Source organism: Berghia stephanieae, chromosome 1 (genome assembly GCF_034508935.2).
Source record: "Berghia stephanieae isolate SIO BIC M18660-M18661 chromosome 1, UCSD_Bste_1.3, whole genome shotgun sequence".
Lineage (NCBI taxonomy): Eukaryota > Metazoa > Mollusca > Gastropoda > Nudibranchia > Aeolidiidae > Berghia > Berghia stephanieae.
Window position 1 is genome coordinate 83,545,464 of NC_088360.1, and position 18,057 is coordinate 83,563,520.

Here is an 18,057-nt window from a genome sequence, read left to right on the forward strand (position 1 = left end):
ATTAAAGGTTAACAATGTGTTGTTTACAATACTTAGTAACTTATATGACACCAATGTTTGCCTTGGCGTTTCCTTAAAAAAAAAAAAAAGAAAGAAAATAAAACAAACAAAAAGGAAAAAAACAAAACAAAAAAAAACATAATTTTTTAGAAATGCTGATGCCATCCAGAGTGTTCTTATTCACTCTCGTCTTTGATATTCATCTGCTTATTTCATTACTCTGAATCTAAGCTCAATGTTTAAAAATAGAAATAAAAATGAATAGTTTTGACAGGGAATGGCAGCTAAATTATTTCTTGAAAAACCGAGATTGTTGTTAACATTCTTAGTTGTTTTTTTTTTTTTCCTCATGATTTATTTTATTTATTTATTTTCTTGGAAAGAGTCTGCTGTAGTTCTCTGTGACACCATTCTTACAATTACAAATCAGCAAAATGATGTTATGTATTTATACTTTAATAAAAATTTGAATAAATTAAATTTGTGAAATATATTTGCTTCTTTATTTCGTGTTGTTGTTTTTTAAATTACATTAAATGATGGATAGACTCATTTGAGTTCTGTGTGGGGTTCCTGACCTTCCATAGTGTGCAGGGAGGTACTTACTGGGTCTTCTATCCCCCTTTATCTATTTTCCAACATGCTTTCTGTCTTTGTCTTGGAATGAAATTACTTGGGTTTTGTCTAGGCACTGGCCGGATACCCTAGCTGGGAGGGAAACGGTCAAATGTTTAGAGTTTTGGGAGATGATCTTTTTTCCCCCTTGTAAATCATCCCTCTGTTATGCACTGTATTGTTTTGTTTACATGTTATATATTATGATTTGAACGTATCCCTCTTAGTTGGGGCCTGTGCTTGTGTCTGGATGAGACTTTTAGATGATCTCAAACTAAGTAGTACTTTCTGGTTGGGGTTCCTGACCTCCCATAGTGGGCAGGGGGGGTACATACTGTGTCTTCTAACTTCTATCCCCTTATATCTGTTTTCCAACATGCTTTCTGTCTTTGTCTTGGAATGAGATTACTTGGTTTTGTCCTGGCCCTGGCCGGAGTCCTAGCTGAGAGGGAAACAGTCAAATGCATAGTTATTGTTTTGGGAGATGATATTTTTTACCTTGTAAATCTCTCTGTTGTGTAATATTATATTTGTTATTTTGAATGTATAATGTAAGCATTTGAGTGTACTCCTCTTAGTTGGAATTTTGTGCTTGTGTCCGGATGAGACTTATAGGTGATCTCAAACTAAGTACATTGGTGGTATGCTCTTGGAATCTACATCTGATCCCTGTTTGTTCCCAGTTCCCCTATGTCTTACTTTTTTTGGGTGCTTTAATTGTAATTCTAGAACTTTTTACTATCCCAATTTCTTCCACTTTACTGGCGTTGATATAACCTAAATGTGTTGCAAGCGCCGTAAAACCCTTAAAAACAAAAACAAAGTATATACTTTGATAGTGTGCTCTTGGAATCTACATGTTTCCTATTTGAACAAATTCTCCTTTGTCTAACCTTTTCTTGGTTACTTTAATTGTAATTGTAGAACTGTTTACTATTCTATCCCTTTTTCTTCCTTTTTACTGATGCTGATATGAACTTAATGTGTTGCAAGCGCCGTAAAACCCTTAAACTATGTTAAAAACAAAAACATCATTTGAGTTGACGGAAGCCATAAAATTGGGGCCACATCGCCACACACACATACACACACACACACACACACACACACACACACACACACACAGAGAGAGAGAGAGTCTCAGTCTCACTCGCGTTTCTCTTGTTGGTTAGGCTGTATACTCTTGGAATGAGAGGCGGTCGCTGGGTGGGGTTCCTGACCTCCCATAGTGGGCAGGGAGCTACTTGCTGTGTCTTCTATCCCCTATATATGTTTTCCAACTTGCTTTCTATCTTTGTCTTGGAATGAGATTACTTGGTTTTGTCCTGGCCCTGGCCTGAGTCCTAGCTGAGAGGGAAACAGTCAAATGCATAGTTATTGTTTTGGGAGATGATATTTTTTTCCTTGTAAATCATCTCTCTGTTATGTATTATTATGTCTGTTATTTTAATGTAGGGGTATATAATGTAAGCATTTGATGTTTGTGCTTGTGTCCGGATGAGACTTATAGGTGATCTCAAACTAAGTTACATTGATGGTTTGCTCTTGGAATCTGCATCTGATCCCTGTTTGTTCCCAGTTCCCCTTTGTCTTCCTTTCTCTTGGGTGCTTTAATTGTAATTCCAGAACTTTTTACTATCCCATTTTCTTCCTTTTTACTGGCGCTGATATAACCTAAATGTGTTGCAAGCGCCGTAAAACCCTTAAAAACAAACAAAACAGAGGCGGTCGGAGGCACAGACTACTACTACTACTACTACTGTGTTATCGATGGTCGGAGGTATTCCCTCTAGGGCAGGGGATTGTTGGACTCCCTATTGTTATTTGTCTATTCAGCTGTCAAAATCCTTTTCAAAGTTAATGAAACAGACATAAAGAGGAGACTGTCACTGTCACTCCAATGTCTGTTCTATGATTAGTTTAAAGTGGCAATCTGGCCAGTACACGACCGGCCTTTTCGAAAACCTGCTTGTTCATCTTTATCTCTAATAGTTCTGTTAAATCATACCATAAAAGGGTAGAATAGACAGCAAGGCATCTCGACCGATGAATGAAGAGAATTCACCGGTCCAGAGGTGGCCAATGTTCTCCGCCCTGAGGAGACTCGGAATGTATAACCCCATGTAAAAGGTACATTCACCTCACATTGGCTACCGTCATGGCTAATATCATTCGGGGACAGCGGAAAGTTTTTGTTGTTGTTGATATCTTTAAAATGTGGTTGTTGGGGATCGGGGTAACTACAGTAGAGCCCGTGTTAATTACAGGTCATGATATAACGACCGGTTATAAAAGGGTTTTTTTAATTCCCCGTTTTTATTTCCCCTTTATTTATTTTTGGTTTGTTTGTTGTTGTTTTTTTAATTTTATATTTTTGTTTTGTTTTTAAAAAAATATCCCTCTTGGCATTTTGTAAAATTTACCGGCTATAGCAGGGATTTTTAACTCACTCAATACTAGAGATTTCTGCTACTTTGCAAAATTGGAAAAAAATGTATTAAAAATGAGTATGTGCCTCTATAGATTTATTCAACTATCATTAACATGTAAAAACTAAAAAAAAAAAGTAGCTTTGATACTACGCCTATAATTTGTCTCGTAAATGGAATAAATAGGCATGGGGTAAAAGTAACCCCAGGTAAACGACGGATATATAGTCGGTGTTAGGGTTGAGTGAGTGAAAGAGACTAACAGGGGTGCCGACAACCGCTTATTATTATTAAATCTAAATACATTGTATTCCCTTATATTACGCTCATGTAAGACCACAGCTAAAGACAACGGAGATCTAGGTTAGGCCAATGATACTAATAATACTATACTCGTTAGTTAGGTTTAGTTTGTGAATACTCAGTGAGTTCGTGTGTAAGCTATCTTCTCACCTTGTATCATTAATTTCAGTATAATACTGCCTTTGCTGCAAGCAGACAGTATGTAGCATAAAACATACATACACACCCACACACAAACAACGGTCACATTGAAAGTATGCGTGTGTGTATGTGTGTGATAGAGAGAGAGAGAGAGAGAGAGAGAGAGAGAGAGAGAGAGAGAGAGAGAGAGAGAGAGAGAGAGAGAGAGAGAGAGAGAGAGAGAGAGAGAGAGAGAGAGAGAGAGAGAGAGACTACAACAATTATCAAAAATTGTGACTGGGGCCATTCGGGCTGTTTCTATGGCAGTCCTTATTTTGCACTGGGTCGACTGACTACTGACAAACTTAGCCTAAGGACCATCATGCCTTTCGAGTCACCTAACGTCAATGATGCGTCTGCGTCATCAAGTAAGCCCAACCAACATCCGGCAGCCGGCGTCGGGGCGAGGAAGAAAGAAAAAAGGAACGCGATCAGAAACTGAATGAAACGGATGCAAACGGCGACAGCAAGTTTCTCTATTCATTAACTATATAGTAAAAGCGTCAAGAACGTGGTAAGAATCGATGTGATGTACGGTTATGATGACGGGAATTGATAACGTGTCTACACACAATATGTTCCATTTTCGCTTTATAAAGTTAAAGTACAGTCGATGATGTCCATGATGAGTCATGGCTGTAAAGTAAATGATCTTTGTTGTGAACGAGCGTGTAATGTAAACGGTGTTTATGAAAGGCAGAAATTTAATTATTTTGTTATGTTTTAAGCTGTCGTCGTCGGCGGTCTAAACGGTATACGGTATGCGGGAAAAGATTGCACACTGCATTTCTGATATTGGGTTTTCAATTCCAATACGACGCACGCACAAAAAAAAAAAAAAAAAATTTTCGGTGAGTTTGATTTGGACAAAACGGGTGGAGCATCCATGTAACAATCCTTACAATAGATTGATGGTAGAAATACTTATTTTTTTACACATCGGTCCACAGTACAGTCGCGGGAGGTTCTCTTTCTCTCGGTTCTGCACTGCAGACTGCTGCTTGTCTACACTTTGTGGAAACTTGAAAGGAAAAAAAGTATGCACATGCTATTTTAGTGTACAATATACAATGATGCATAAATTTCAAATGGACCATGAGATTTTTTTTTTTTTTTTTTTGGCTTGATCAATATAATAATATAATCTGAGGTGGCAGTAGTTGTAGAAAAACCCATGACCATGATATATGAATGTGACATTCTTCTAATTGAAATTAATTTCAAGTGTTAGTTTTAGACGCCGGTGGAAATACAGTATAGTACAGAGTATAGATATATGACCTGGAGATAAAAATAGATGAATTACTAATTACGTCTATAAAATTGGCACAAACAGGGATTGGGATAATAGTATAGAGGGCAGAGGAGAGTTTCAAGAGTAAAATTTTAGTGGGGTGGGGTCATTAAAAGCACTTCCAAAAAGATGTCCCCGGAAAAACACATAAAACACTCTGCTTAGTGAAGTGTTCTAATTTGGAACCTGTTCGCTAACGGGGGGGGGGGGGGGGGGGGGGGGGGGGGGGCATCCTTCCCTATCCCAGTTTTAAAGATGATTATTGATGTTGTTTCCATTGTGATGCATAAAAAGTCCTGATCATATATTTATAGGTGCCCAGGCTTTCCTTATCAAGATTGATTGAATGAAGTGGATAAAACAAATGCATTTAAGCCAATATTTCTCAGTAGTGTAGTAGCCTTGACTTAAGGATTTTAAAAATTAATCATGGGCCTATCACTTTCGTCACTGACATGCGGTAATTAAAATTTAGCTTTTATATATAGTGCAATATCCACTAAACATGCTCAAAGTGCTTTACAAGGGGTCCCTGGCGAACAGCAACACTAAACATGTAGACGTGACATGAGACTGTTAGGCGATATTACAATTTTTATGGACAGAGACAATACTGTAAATGGTCAGGTACTCATTTTACACCTCAGTAAGGTGAGAGAATGCTGGGTGGGGTTCCTGACCTCCCATAGAGGGCAGGGGGGTACATACTGTGTCTTCTCTCCTCCAATATCTGTTTTCCAACATGCTTTCTGTCTTTGTCTTGGAATGGGATTACTTGGTTTTGTCCTGGCCCTGGCCGGATACCCTGACTGAGAGGGAAACAGTCAATTGTGTAGTTAGTTTTTAGAGATGATATTTTTTTCCTTGTAAATCGTGTCTCTACTGTATTATTTTTACTTTTACATATGTATGATTTGTAAACAATTGAGTGTGTTCCTCTTGGCGGGGACCTGTGCTTATGTCTGGATGAGACATTTAGTTATCTCAAACTAAGTACACTGATGGTGTGCTCTTGGAATCTACGTCTGTTCCCTATTTGAACCAATATCCCTTTGTCTGCCTTATTCTTGGATGCTTTAATTGTAATTCTATAATTTTTTACTATCCCATTTTCTTCCTTTTTACTGGTGCTGATATGATCTAAATGTGTTGTAAGCGCCGTAAAACCCCTAAAAACAATAAAACAAACGGTGAGAGAATGTGAGTTAAGAGTTAAGAGTGTTTTCCAAGGACTCGACTATGCGCCGAGCGAGGCTCAAACTCAGGACCTTCCGATCCGAAAGCGAGTGTCATACCACAAGACCACATAACCCCACATAATTGACACTTTTCTTAAAGATGAATATCTTAAAATATATATGGTTCTTAAATAGGAGTTCAATTGGATGTGAACTGGATTGGAAGTGTAATAGTAGTGACAAGAAAGTAATCCCTCTTTTTTGTTTGAATTTCTTATTTTTGGGTCTGAAACATATTCCATCCAAGACTTGTCACCCATCTGAAATTGAAATTCAATTTAATTTATATCTTAACTTGACCCTTGTGTTCCATTTGAAATTTTTCATTATGTAAATTTGATTTATTATTCTTGACATATTTTTTTGTGGTAACGGTTTTGAATTCCATATCAACATTAATATTATATTATATTTGAAATTTTTATCATCTTTTTTTATTTATTTATGTTACAAAAGATGTTACACTGTCCATTGCTCAAGCACCAGATGATTTAGCACTCTTAATGTGGCAAAAAAAACAACAAGTTTCTGCTTCTTAAATTTGCATAATGTGTCATCCCAATAAGAAACTGTCGTTAGCAAATAATTTCAGAGGAGTGAAATATTGTTCCCTCTAGGTCATTGATAAATGTCCAAGCAGAGGGGTCCTAGTCCAAGGACAGTTCTTTGTGGTATACCACATGTATCATTTTTGTTTTCTGGTGTTTGCATGAGTAGATCTGTTTATGATAATATGATGGTTACCAAGCAGGCAATTCCAATTGAGTAGTCTGTGCATGTTTTATTGAAAATTAATTCAAAGAGGCATTGTATAAGCAGATCTGCCACTTTCTTCACCATTCGAATTAGAGTTGGAGTGAATTGTTTTTCGTTTTTTCTTCTGATCAAACTTTGGTTCCAGTTTATGTGTAGGCCAACATATTTGATGGTTTGATAACCCAAATCCTTATGGGCCAATTGTTGAACTTTCAAATCAATGTAAAATACTGTCCATTACAGCAGTGTCATAACAAGTCCATATTTATGCTCAGACCTGCAAATATGTACACACCGGTTCCAGTATATAGAGATAAAAGTTATATTATTGATTTTATGTACAGTACTGTGAACCACACGTAAAAAATGCATATTTATATATGCATTTTTGTTCATCGTACGCCTGTATACATTTTGTTGAGGATCGTTCACTGTTACAATTTCTATTGTTTAAACAGTTTTTGAAAAAATCATACAGTTTTTTTAGTTTACTTAAAAACACTGTGATTGTAATTATGACTGGGAAGTTCATGTTGGGAGTTCAATAAAATATTATTTGCCTGGGTCATATTAGATTAATATTTCGATTCTGGAAGTTGAAAATATTTATGTCATCAATGTAGAGTGAGTTTATTCATTGATTTAAATATCGATTATTATGGTTGGTTGCACTGCACCTATATATTGATAAGTTAAATATTTGTTGATGGAGATCTGTTGATAATTGATGTTTGTATTTTTATATTTATTTATTGCCACCTGAAAAATCTCTGGATTCTTGCATAACTGAGAGTTTGAGGTAAAATGATTTTTAAACTACTTATCCTTTCAATAGTGGGTGACGGTCCACAATGGTCACAACAAAGCTCTACATCGGAAATATTCCGGAGAATCACAATGCTACAGAACTCCGTCAAATGTTTGACAAGTATGGCAAAGTAGTGGAGTTTGACATCTTGCAAGACTATGGATTTGTTGTAAGTGTTAATTTCATCTTTATAAATAAGCTAAAAGGCGGCCAAGTGATAAAGCGCTTGCTTAATTTGCTAAGAGTCAAAGAGATTGGTTTCAATCATGGAATCTATTGGAAGTTTATTTTTGACCCACCCCTTTTTTCACCTAGTGGTGATTGGGTAGCTGGGTTTGTTAAATCTGGCAGGAATTACTTTGCAACCGCCTATTGTCCATTCCAAAAGATGGCAAGCAATTGCTACATTCTATTTAACGTCACAAAGAATGGGGTTAAACTTTGGTTCCATGGGGTTTATGGCTTTGAACGACATAAAATAAAAAACCCCTGAAGCTACTCCTGGAACCTCCCATAGCTGGAAGAATATACAGTATTCGCTGGAATCTATCATGCCAAATTCCAATACACTCTGCAATACGAAACACAAAGCTGGAAGACCGAATGTATTGGTTACCTTCCATGAGCATCAGATTTAGCACCCTCGGATTAGATTTAGCACCCTCGGATTCTAGCATGCTTTTTGACTTATCCTGAGAGCATGTTAGGATCCAGTGAGTACAGTATCGACAGCATGGGATGGCAGTTATTACATCAAAATACAATTAAATTTTTCAAAAAGAATCTTACTGCTAAGGTTTTAACATTTTTTTAACAAATTTTTTATCCATTGTGGCAATATTTGAATTTTGCTCTACAAGTCATTTCGAGAAAGGTTTTTTTCACTTGATTGATCATTGTATGGAATGTTTTTCCTAGGTCACATAACAGTAACAGAGTGATTAACATTTCAATAAATGAGTAGTACAGTAGAAGAAATGGTTTAAGTGAAATGTGTGACTGTCTTTGTCATTTCAGACAATTATTGCCGTATCTAATTTTTGAAGTCTGCTGTTATTATTATTATTATTATTATTATTATTATTATTATTATTATTATTATTATTATTATTATTATTATTACATAGTGGCCAACTGTCCTGATAAAATCGGGATTGTCACGATTTGGCAATCTGGAGAACAGTTACTTTAAAAAAAATGTGGACTGCAATATATGTACATCCCAGGATTGTTTTTTTCTGACTGGGGTGGTATTGTGCATAAGGGTGCCCCGATTTTGCTCTTTGAAAAGTTCGCTGCTATATTATTATTATTATTATTATTATTATTATTATTATTATTATTATTATTATTATTATTATTTTTATTATTATTATTATTATTATTATTATTATTATCATTATTATTATCATTGATGTCATAATTATATTTATTAATCTAATAGCACTATGAGACAGAAAATGAGGCCAAATCTGCTGTTGATGCCTTAGATGGAGTTAATCATAGAGGACAGGCAATCAAAGTTGAGGTAAGATTGCAATACGCCAGCAGATCTCATAGGTAATCATCATCTCTATTACAACCATCTCTATGTCACAGCATCATTACACCTGACAACCACATCAAAACATTCTTACCATTACATCATTTAGAAAATGAAAATTCAATCCAAATTTGTATTGGACGAGCTATACCAATTCAATACTATTAATACTACATCACTACTCAACCACCACAGCATCATAACACTGGTGCGAGGCTCACTTCAAAGTAAATATGCATTTCATATTTGTATTATTCTCATGATATCCAAACTAACATCTAGGTTATCATCCTTAATTAGGTCTACATGCAACAAAATATGCATTTCATACTTACTAAGTCAGTGCAATGTGTCAGCACAGAGAATATGCTTTATTCTTTTCTTGCCTCTTCGTGGAGACACGGTCCTCTTGATTAAATATTGACACAGGACAGGATGCAAAAATCTAAACAGAGTACTAGTCCAGTGTTGATCACACCTTTGTTTATTGATAACTAACCAAATTAAAGAAGATCGCAGAGATGCCAGGCTTGAAACCACGTACATTAAGTATGCTTTCAACCAATGACAGACTGCTGTTTTTTTGGGTGTCATGAATGACATAGCGCTCTTTCAACTTTCCTGGAATTGGAAGAGTCCATTACTTCTCATGCAGGTGTAATGAGATATAGGGTTGGAATTACGATTTTTGTCTTTGAGTGATTGTTTAGTGTGTTGAGACATGTGAAAAATCAATGAGTGCTGGGGGAACAAAATAATTCTTCTGTAAGTGGGAACATGGTTAGCGATAGACTTGTCTAATGAGAACATTTTTTTGTCATGAATTTTAATTTTTTTTTTCTCACCTTTAGTCCTCTATTGTCTATAACTATAATTTCCTAATATAAAATGGACCAGGAGTGCCACTATTTATTTCTTTTATGAAGTTTTCATTCGTCATTTAATCACATGTTTACCACTATTATTGATATTTTTCAAACTATTTAGATAACTTATAAAATTATGAAAACAAACAATTTTTGTTTTCGATTCTTTCATCTATAATTTGTTCCATTCATCATGCTCCTGTCTGAATGGATTTTATGAGCAATCAGTTATTCAATCAGAGGCTTGAATTTAAATATAGTCAGACGTGCAAGGCCTTAATTTAGTTGAGAGAATCCAGTCTAAAGAGTTGATAGTATATTTTTATCATGTCACATGAAGATTGATTTGAGTTTTACAGTAAATTGGATGCTAGTCCTCAAGGAAAAATAAAAAAAACCTGAAAAAACTAACCAAAGAAAAACGTGGTGAGAGTGACAAGGAACGAAAAAAAAACCCTAATTGTCTTGGAGACCTTCCTTTTAATTCCATATTAATTTTTATAATTTTATATTGAAGATGTAATTTGATGTTGAATGGATGGTGATAAGAGACAGTTTGATATTAAATTATTTATTTGTGATTTTTAACAGTACACATTAATTGAAGGCCCTACTCATTTTTTCTGTTTATTTTCTTCCAGATCTCCAGAAGTAGAGTTAGACAGAGACCAGGCATGGGAGGTAGAGGAGAGTGTTATCGCTGTGGTGGTGATGGTCATTGGTCAAAGGAATGCCCTAAAGGACCGTAAGTTTTCAGTAGTGCTTTGTTACTTCTCTCATGTTGAAATAAATGCATCATGACCCGCTTAATTGCAACAGTTCCATCACGCCATTTGTTACACTTTGTCGATTCTGTTGATGATCTTTGAATTGCAGAACTGTCGACTCTATTTTCTCCTCAATTTTATTTTTTGGGTCTTTAATTAAATAAATCTTGACAAGATTTTTAAAACTTCAGTTTCTCCTTATTTTTTTTCTTCTCTTAATTTAGTGATGTTTTCACAAGTAATACGACCAGTTAAAAGTCTAAGTGTTTTTTTTAATGGCATATTTGTATTTGACCTCAACATAAATTGTTTATATCTAATAACTTTAAAGAACCAGATCAGAATCGTTGATTTTTATGCTTTGGGTTTAGGGAAAAATCCTTTCAATAATTGGTATCAAGTTTTATTGGCATTGTGGGTTGGCAGCTCTACTTCAGAAAAGCTTGTGGAACTGGCAATTATGTAAATAATAACAAGATATGAAGTGAATAGAAAAGTGCCAGAAAACCATGATAGACAAAAATTTTTTTGAAGTGATGGGAATTTAACCTATGATCCCACTGATACTGATATGGCCTCTTCCCCCGGCTCTGTGTAATCAGCGCCTTCTGCCTTTCAAAAAAAGGGTTTCAAATGCTATGTATCTTTTGAATTTATTTAAAAGCCCTGAATTATTTCATTTTTCTTATGATAACCATAATTTTTTTTCTTCCTTTTGGTCAGTGGGAAAATTGATGAAGCTTTGAAATTGTCCCAATTATCCGATGTGCCAATTAACCAGGGATAAACAATGTCAAAGAGGCATTGGTCCAATTAAGTGGCATTCCAATGTCTGCACTTTTAACTGTTTGATTCTTTAAAAACTAGGTCGTAAGTGTATTGTAGATTGGGAAGCTAGACTTGTGTTTTGATCTGTAAATGACATCCAGATGCGATTTTTTAGCATGTAAACCAAACATTTCTAATGATAAAATCCACAGATCAAGAGGAAGGGGATCAGGTGGTAGAAATCGTGACATGGGTCGGGACAGAAATGGTGGTGATTTCAGAAGAGGTGGTGGTGGTGGTTATGGATCACCTTACTACAGCGATCCCTATGACTATTACTCTCGTCGCCCAGCCCCCCACCCATATGATCGTCTCAGATATGACCCATATGAACGTCGTGTCCCTGCTATGCCCCCAAGAGATTACTATGGATTCTCCAGAGATGCTCCAGATTACTACCGCAGATCACCTCCAGCAAGAGACCCCTACTATGATTTTTATCTGAAGAGAAGGTAAAGATATACATACTTATTTAGCGTTAGGTATAAATTGTCTTCATTTCAGTATTTTCTGTTTGCGTAAATAAATTAAGACTATTTGAAGTGTTGGTCGCATTATGCTAAAGTTGTTCTCCACTTAATATTTGGTCTATACATAGAATTAAACGAATGAGAATACGTACGAAGCCTAAAAAGTGTCCACCAATGAAAGCATTCAGCGCCATTTTGTTGTTGGCTGAGAATGTAGTAATTACCATTCATTCGGTATCTATGTCAACATAACGACACAAGAAAAACAACAAACAATATCAAAATCCACAATAAAATGTTTCAGAACTGTTGCGTATATTTATGGCACAACGAAGCTGTCAAAAAATGAAGTTAGAGAATGTGTGTAATCATGTATTATAATAACCTGTAATGTGTTTTCCAACCACCACATCATCTACTACTACAACCACCACCACAATATCATCACTAACACTACTACTACAACCACCAGCCCCACATCATTATCACTACCACTACTACTACACCACCACCAGAACATCATCATCACTACCACTACTACAATCACCACAACCACATCATCATCACTACCACTACTACTGCAACCACCACCACCATATCATCATCATTACCACTACTACCACAACCACCACCACCACTACTACTACAACCACCACCACATCACTACCTCAACTACTACAACCACCACCACAATAGCATCACTACCACTACTACTACAACCACCACAACCACATCGTCATCACGACCACTACTACTACAACCACCACCATATCATTACCATTACCACTACTACTACAACCACCACTACCACCATATCATTACCATTACCACTACTACTGCAACCACCACTACCACCATATCATCACCATTACAACTACTACTACAACCACCACAACCACATCATCATCACTACCACTACTACTACAACTACAACCACCACCACATTATCATCACTACCACTACTACTACTGCAACCACCACCACCATATCATCATCATTGAAATATTTTTTTTTTAATTGAGCTTTATATAGTGCAATATCTACTAAATGTGCTCAAAGCGCTTTACAAGGGGTCCCTTTTCAACATTTAACATGTAGGACGGGACATGACGCCTGTTAGGCGATATTACAATTTTTCGGACAAAGACATCTCTGTTAACGGCCAGATACTCATTTTACACCTGAGTACGGTGAGAGAATGTGAGTAAAGAGCCTTTTCCAAGGACTCAACTATGCGCCGAGCGCGAGGCTCGAACCCAGGACCTTCCGATCCGGAAGCGAGTGTCATACTACTAGACCACATAGCGCATCATTACCACTACTACTACAAACACCAGCACCACATCACCATCACGACCACTACTACTACAACCACCACCACCACCATTTCATTACCATTACCACTACTACTACAACCACCACCACATCATCATCACTACCACTACTACTACAACTACAATCATCACCACCACCACATCATCATCACTATTACTACTACAACTACAACTACAACCACCACCAACACCACATCACCTCACTAACACTCAGTACTACAATCACTACCATTAGGTTTTGGAGCTTTACTTCATTTGAAATAAGGAAACTTCGGAATTGTATTTGGCATTGTGTTTATATATCATAATATAATTCTAATCAGTTATCTATTTAGAACTAGATACTATACAATATGTATGCCAAATACCACCCCAATTCCCCTTTCTTGTGTGCGGGAATTCCTCTTTCGGCATTGAAATTGAGTGTGAGAGAGTCATCACTACACACATAAACAACAGAAACAATTTAAAAACAAGACTATGACACGCAGCCACTCACACACGAGGCTATACTATTTATCCTTTTCTTTATATAGAATAGGACAAGACAAACAATAGCTTGACTCTCGCTACACTTCGCATTGATGTTTGTCGTCTCACGAGTTCAACTCTCGGTCGACCTGTCAATATTCCTTTTTGCCTCGGACGTAATCATTAATAGAATGTTGTGTGGTTTTGACCGTGAAGAAAACCTTAAGAAGTCACATTTATATCATTTTAGAGAGATCGTTTTGAATAATTTTGAGTTAAACGAGCGAGCAGCAACTTGTTTTCATGAACGGCCGATCAGCGCTTGTTTACTATAGTAACGCGATTCCCAGCCAACATCAAAATGGCGGATATTTTTCTCATCGAGGCCGCTGGTTGGTTAGCCAATAAGAGCACCGTACGGTTTCCATTGGTTAAATTCCTTGGGTCTATATTTATGTTATTTTTTCTATAGTTCTGGAATCGATACCGTTTTCTTTTCTTACTAAGTGCTATAGCAATTGATCTCTCAATTATATTGGGCAGATATTTTCTTTCAGTGTGTTCGTCTTAATGTATTTTTTCTTTGTATTTCTTTGTATTTAGAGTCTATTACGCCTATAGCGCTCTTTTCCACATGGTTCATAAGTAAGACTACATTGTAAATTCTTTTTCTGTTTGTTATTTTCAATAATATATGTAAGAACATCACAATAGTCTAAAATTTGTGTGTGTCCCTGACATAATCAGTCACATAGTGAAAATTTTGTTTTGCGTTTTTTGCATTTTTTGAAAGCCCAATGTCTCCTGAGCATTTTAATTTTTATTTGAAGCAAATCGGGTGATTTTTCATGAAGTTATGGTCATATGCATGGGCTAGGGTGTGAAACCCTAATTTTGAGAAAATTGCTTCCAAAGTTGACAAGAGTTGATGCTATGTATAATTATTACCTTCATTAAAAAATTAAAATAAAATATTTAGGAGTAGAATTCAATTAAAATATTTCATCAATATGTAGAAAAATGTTTGATTTAATGATTTTTGATAACTCATTTTCCATAAAAATTGACCTCTTGACTAAAATTGTCAATATCTCCGTTCAAAGCTTTTCACCATGTGACTGATTATCTCAAGGACCCCCACATTTGTTCAATTGATAGTATGAATAGAGTATTTTTTTTAATGTCTCAAACTATAAGTATAGAAATCACAGTGTAATAGGGAATTCTTTGTTTACTGAATTTAAATCATATTACTTTTCATTTCCCCTCTCCAGGTATGAGGCACTTGATCGCTATGGAGATGCTTCAGATAGGGCTGGGTAAGGAGTGTTTTTTCTCTCCCGTCTTAAATTTACACATTAATGAATGACAGAAGAGCTTTTTACTTACAAAGAATTTTAAGTTAAGTATAAATAAATATATCATCATAAACATCATCATCGTTATTATTATTATTATTATTATTATTATTATTATTATTATTATTATTATTACAGTGGTCTCTGTTTTTTAGCATGTTAACCATGTTTGTCAATCGTTTGTAATAAGTGGAGTCCTTTTCGGGAGTATGCTTATAAAGAGGTAAATTTATATCGCAAAAATTCTGTTCTGCACTTAAAGCTGCTTGTAGACGGAGTGCTTATTAATGGAGACCTGGATATTACTATTATTATTACTACTACTTTTTTAAAATTCAATTATTTATTATAGTTATTGATTCTTAAAAAAAAATAAAAAATTATAATTAAAAAATTTTTTTTTTACCAAGTAAAGAATATCTTTTTTCAGATTTTAATTTTGTTTCAAATGAAGAATTTGATTGAAAAAAAAAAGTAAAATCCATTGAATAACGTGAGAATTCGTGCAAATTGACAGATAATTGACCTAATTAATTTGAGATTTTTAAATAGCAATGATTTAATGCCTAACTATGTAGCTATCCTTGATGAAATTTTCAACAGCTCTTGACATTATCGGTCAGAATATACTTTTTCTTTGTGTGAAAGAAACGATTTGATATTGTTTTACTGAACGCTGGTGTGTTTTTAAAGTGGCCTAAGAAGGGGGCTACTATCAGGCATATTACATGTTTTGAATTTATAGTTATTATATTACTGGCCATGACCAGTTGAGTTTGAATTAATGGGGCTCAACAAACACTTCTAAGAAAAAGAATTTTAATTTTTAATAAAAGAGAGAAAAAAAGAAAATAACAATAGTTTTGCATTTTCAGTAGATTCCTCCTCACTTCCCCCCACCCCAACTTTAATTCAGATTTTTTTTTTTTTTTGTGTGGACAGAATACACATTTTACATGCCTGTTTTTGTGTATTTGTAGTAATTTTGTCTTCTATTGTTTTACTTATTTACAACTTTTCCCCCTGGTGTTTTATTATTTTTAATAGAGCTTCTTCTCTTGGTGGTAAGGATGATGTGAAAGCACCATTGATGAGGACCCCAATGCAGTCAAGAATTCCAGGAAGGGTTCCAGGACCTTATTAATATTACACATCTACTATTCAATTATTTTACTTAAATGACAAAACGCTTGATGTGAAAAAATTACATTGTAGTTGCTATTCAGTTGACTCCTTGTTGACTTTAATAATAATGACTTTAGTTTTATTTGGTTTTATTTCACTACCAAAAAGACATCTGAATTTTTATTTAAAGGCAGGCATTATTTTTTAGCTGTAATTAGGTTATGGAAGGAATTCCTTAATTTTTTGTCATTAAGAATGTAAAAATGTAAAATGTCGAATAATACCTTAGATGTTTGTTAATACTGTCAGTCCAAATGCTGATAATGTTATTAAAAAAAAATCTCATTTGTTATCATGCGACATTTTTCAGTTTTCAAACATTGTACAGTCATTCATCATTAAGTCATCCATTGTCACCGCAATCTGTTAACAAAATAAAAGTTGCTCCCATGGACTTGAACAAAACTTACTTCTTATTGTTAGTCTGGCACTTTTTTGTTTTGAAAGATTTGTCCTTAACCCATTGCTTCTCAAGAAAATTTTTCCCTTTTAACACTGAGCTACCAGCCAAGGGAAATAACTCTTTTGAAATACTATTTCACAAAAATATTTTTTGTGTCGGAATCATAAATGAAACCGTGATTAATTTGATATTATCAAATAAAGAAATGAATTTCCATTAATTTGATATATATCTACAAAATTGCGTTCATTAAACCCTTATTGAAAAAACCTAATCTTGACAAAGAAAACCTCAAAAGTCATTGTCCTGTCTCTAACCTTCCTTTTAAATCAAAAATTCTTGAAAAGTGTCCTAAAACAACTTCTAGCCCACCTTAAAATAAATTCCATGGAAGAAATCTTTCAGTCTGCCTTCTGACAAAACCACTCGACCAAAACTGCTCTTGTCTGGGTTGTAAACAATCTTCAAATCATCGATAAAGGTTCCTGCACACTTCTTAACCTTCTTGATTTATCATCAGCTTTTGACACTATCGATCACGACCTACTGGTAAAATGTTTAGAAATAACTTACGGCATTTATTGTACGGCACTCAGTATACTCATACACCCTACCACCATTATGCTGATGACACCCAGTTGTTTGCAGGGTCCCCACCGGGTCGTGAAATCAGGGAAAAAGTCAGGAATTTTGAGATGGGTCGTGAAGTCGGGGAAAATGTCAGGAATTTTTGTGATGGGTTGGGAAGTCGGGGAAAAACCAAATATCTTTAAAAAAATTTTGTTGTATGGGGAAAAAAAAAGATCTAGTCTAATTTTAACTTTTTGGGCATAAAAAGGCTAAACTGGCAACCCTGGTCAATAGCTATTGGACGAAGGGAGGTTACTCCGGCCAGTCAATTCTTAGTCAGCCAAGGCCATAGTCGGTGCTGCGCATGCTGAGCACTTTGTTTATTTCTTTTCCTTCCTTCCGCTGCGCTACTTTCAACTTTCATTCATACTGTCATAATGAAGTTTAAAGAATGCTGCCAAATCTGCGAATCTTCATAAAGTCTGTGAATCTGTGAAAGACAAAAAATCACTGACCCAGCTAGCAAGCCGTACAATGCTGTGAAGTCATTCATTGAGGACCCTTTATCTGAAATGAAGTTGGCATTTGCCATTGCCATGTGCAAACCTGTGGAGAAATTTTTAACCCTCTACCAAACAG

At 35.4% G+C, this 18,057-nt stretch overlaps 1 protein-coding gene across 3 annotated transcripts; it reads left to right on the top strand.

The window, feature by feature from the left end:
- Positions 1-3,870: 3,870 nt before the first annotated feature.
- Positions 3,871-16,854, top strand: LOC144959378 (uncharacterized). Of its 3 annotated transcripts, XM_078891952.1 has the most exons (8): positions 3,907-4,041; positions 4,478-4,564; positions 7,651-7,792; positions 9,068-9,151; positions 10,674-10,777; positions 11,780-12,079; positions 15,177-15,221; positions 16,308-16,854. In XM_078891952.1, the coding sequence occupies exons 3-8, from the start codon at positions 7,667-7,669 to the stop codon at positions 16,402-16,404; spliced, it is 756 nt and encodes a 251-aa protein (XP_078748078.1). In that variant the 5' UTR covers positions 3,907-4,041; positions 4,478-4,564; positions 7,651-7,666; the 3' UTR covers positions 16,405-16,854. The 3 variants fall into 3 exon arrangements, with proteins under 3 accessions (XP_078748067.1, XP_078748083.1, XP_078748078.1); XM_078891941.1 differs by lacking the exon at positions 4,478-4,564 and having other exon boundaries at positions 3,871-4,041; XM_078891957.1 differs by lacking the exon at positions 4,478-4,564 and having other exon boundaries at positions 3,904-4,378.
- Positions 16,855-18,057: the final 1,203 nt, after the last annotated feature.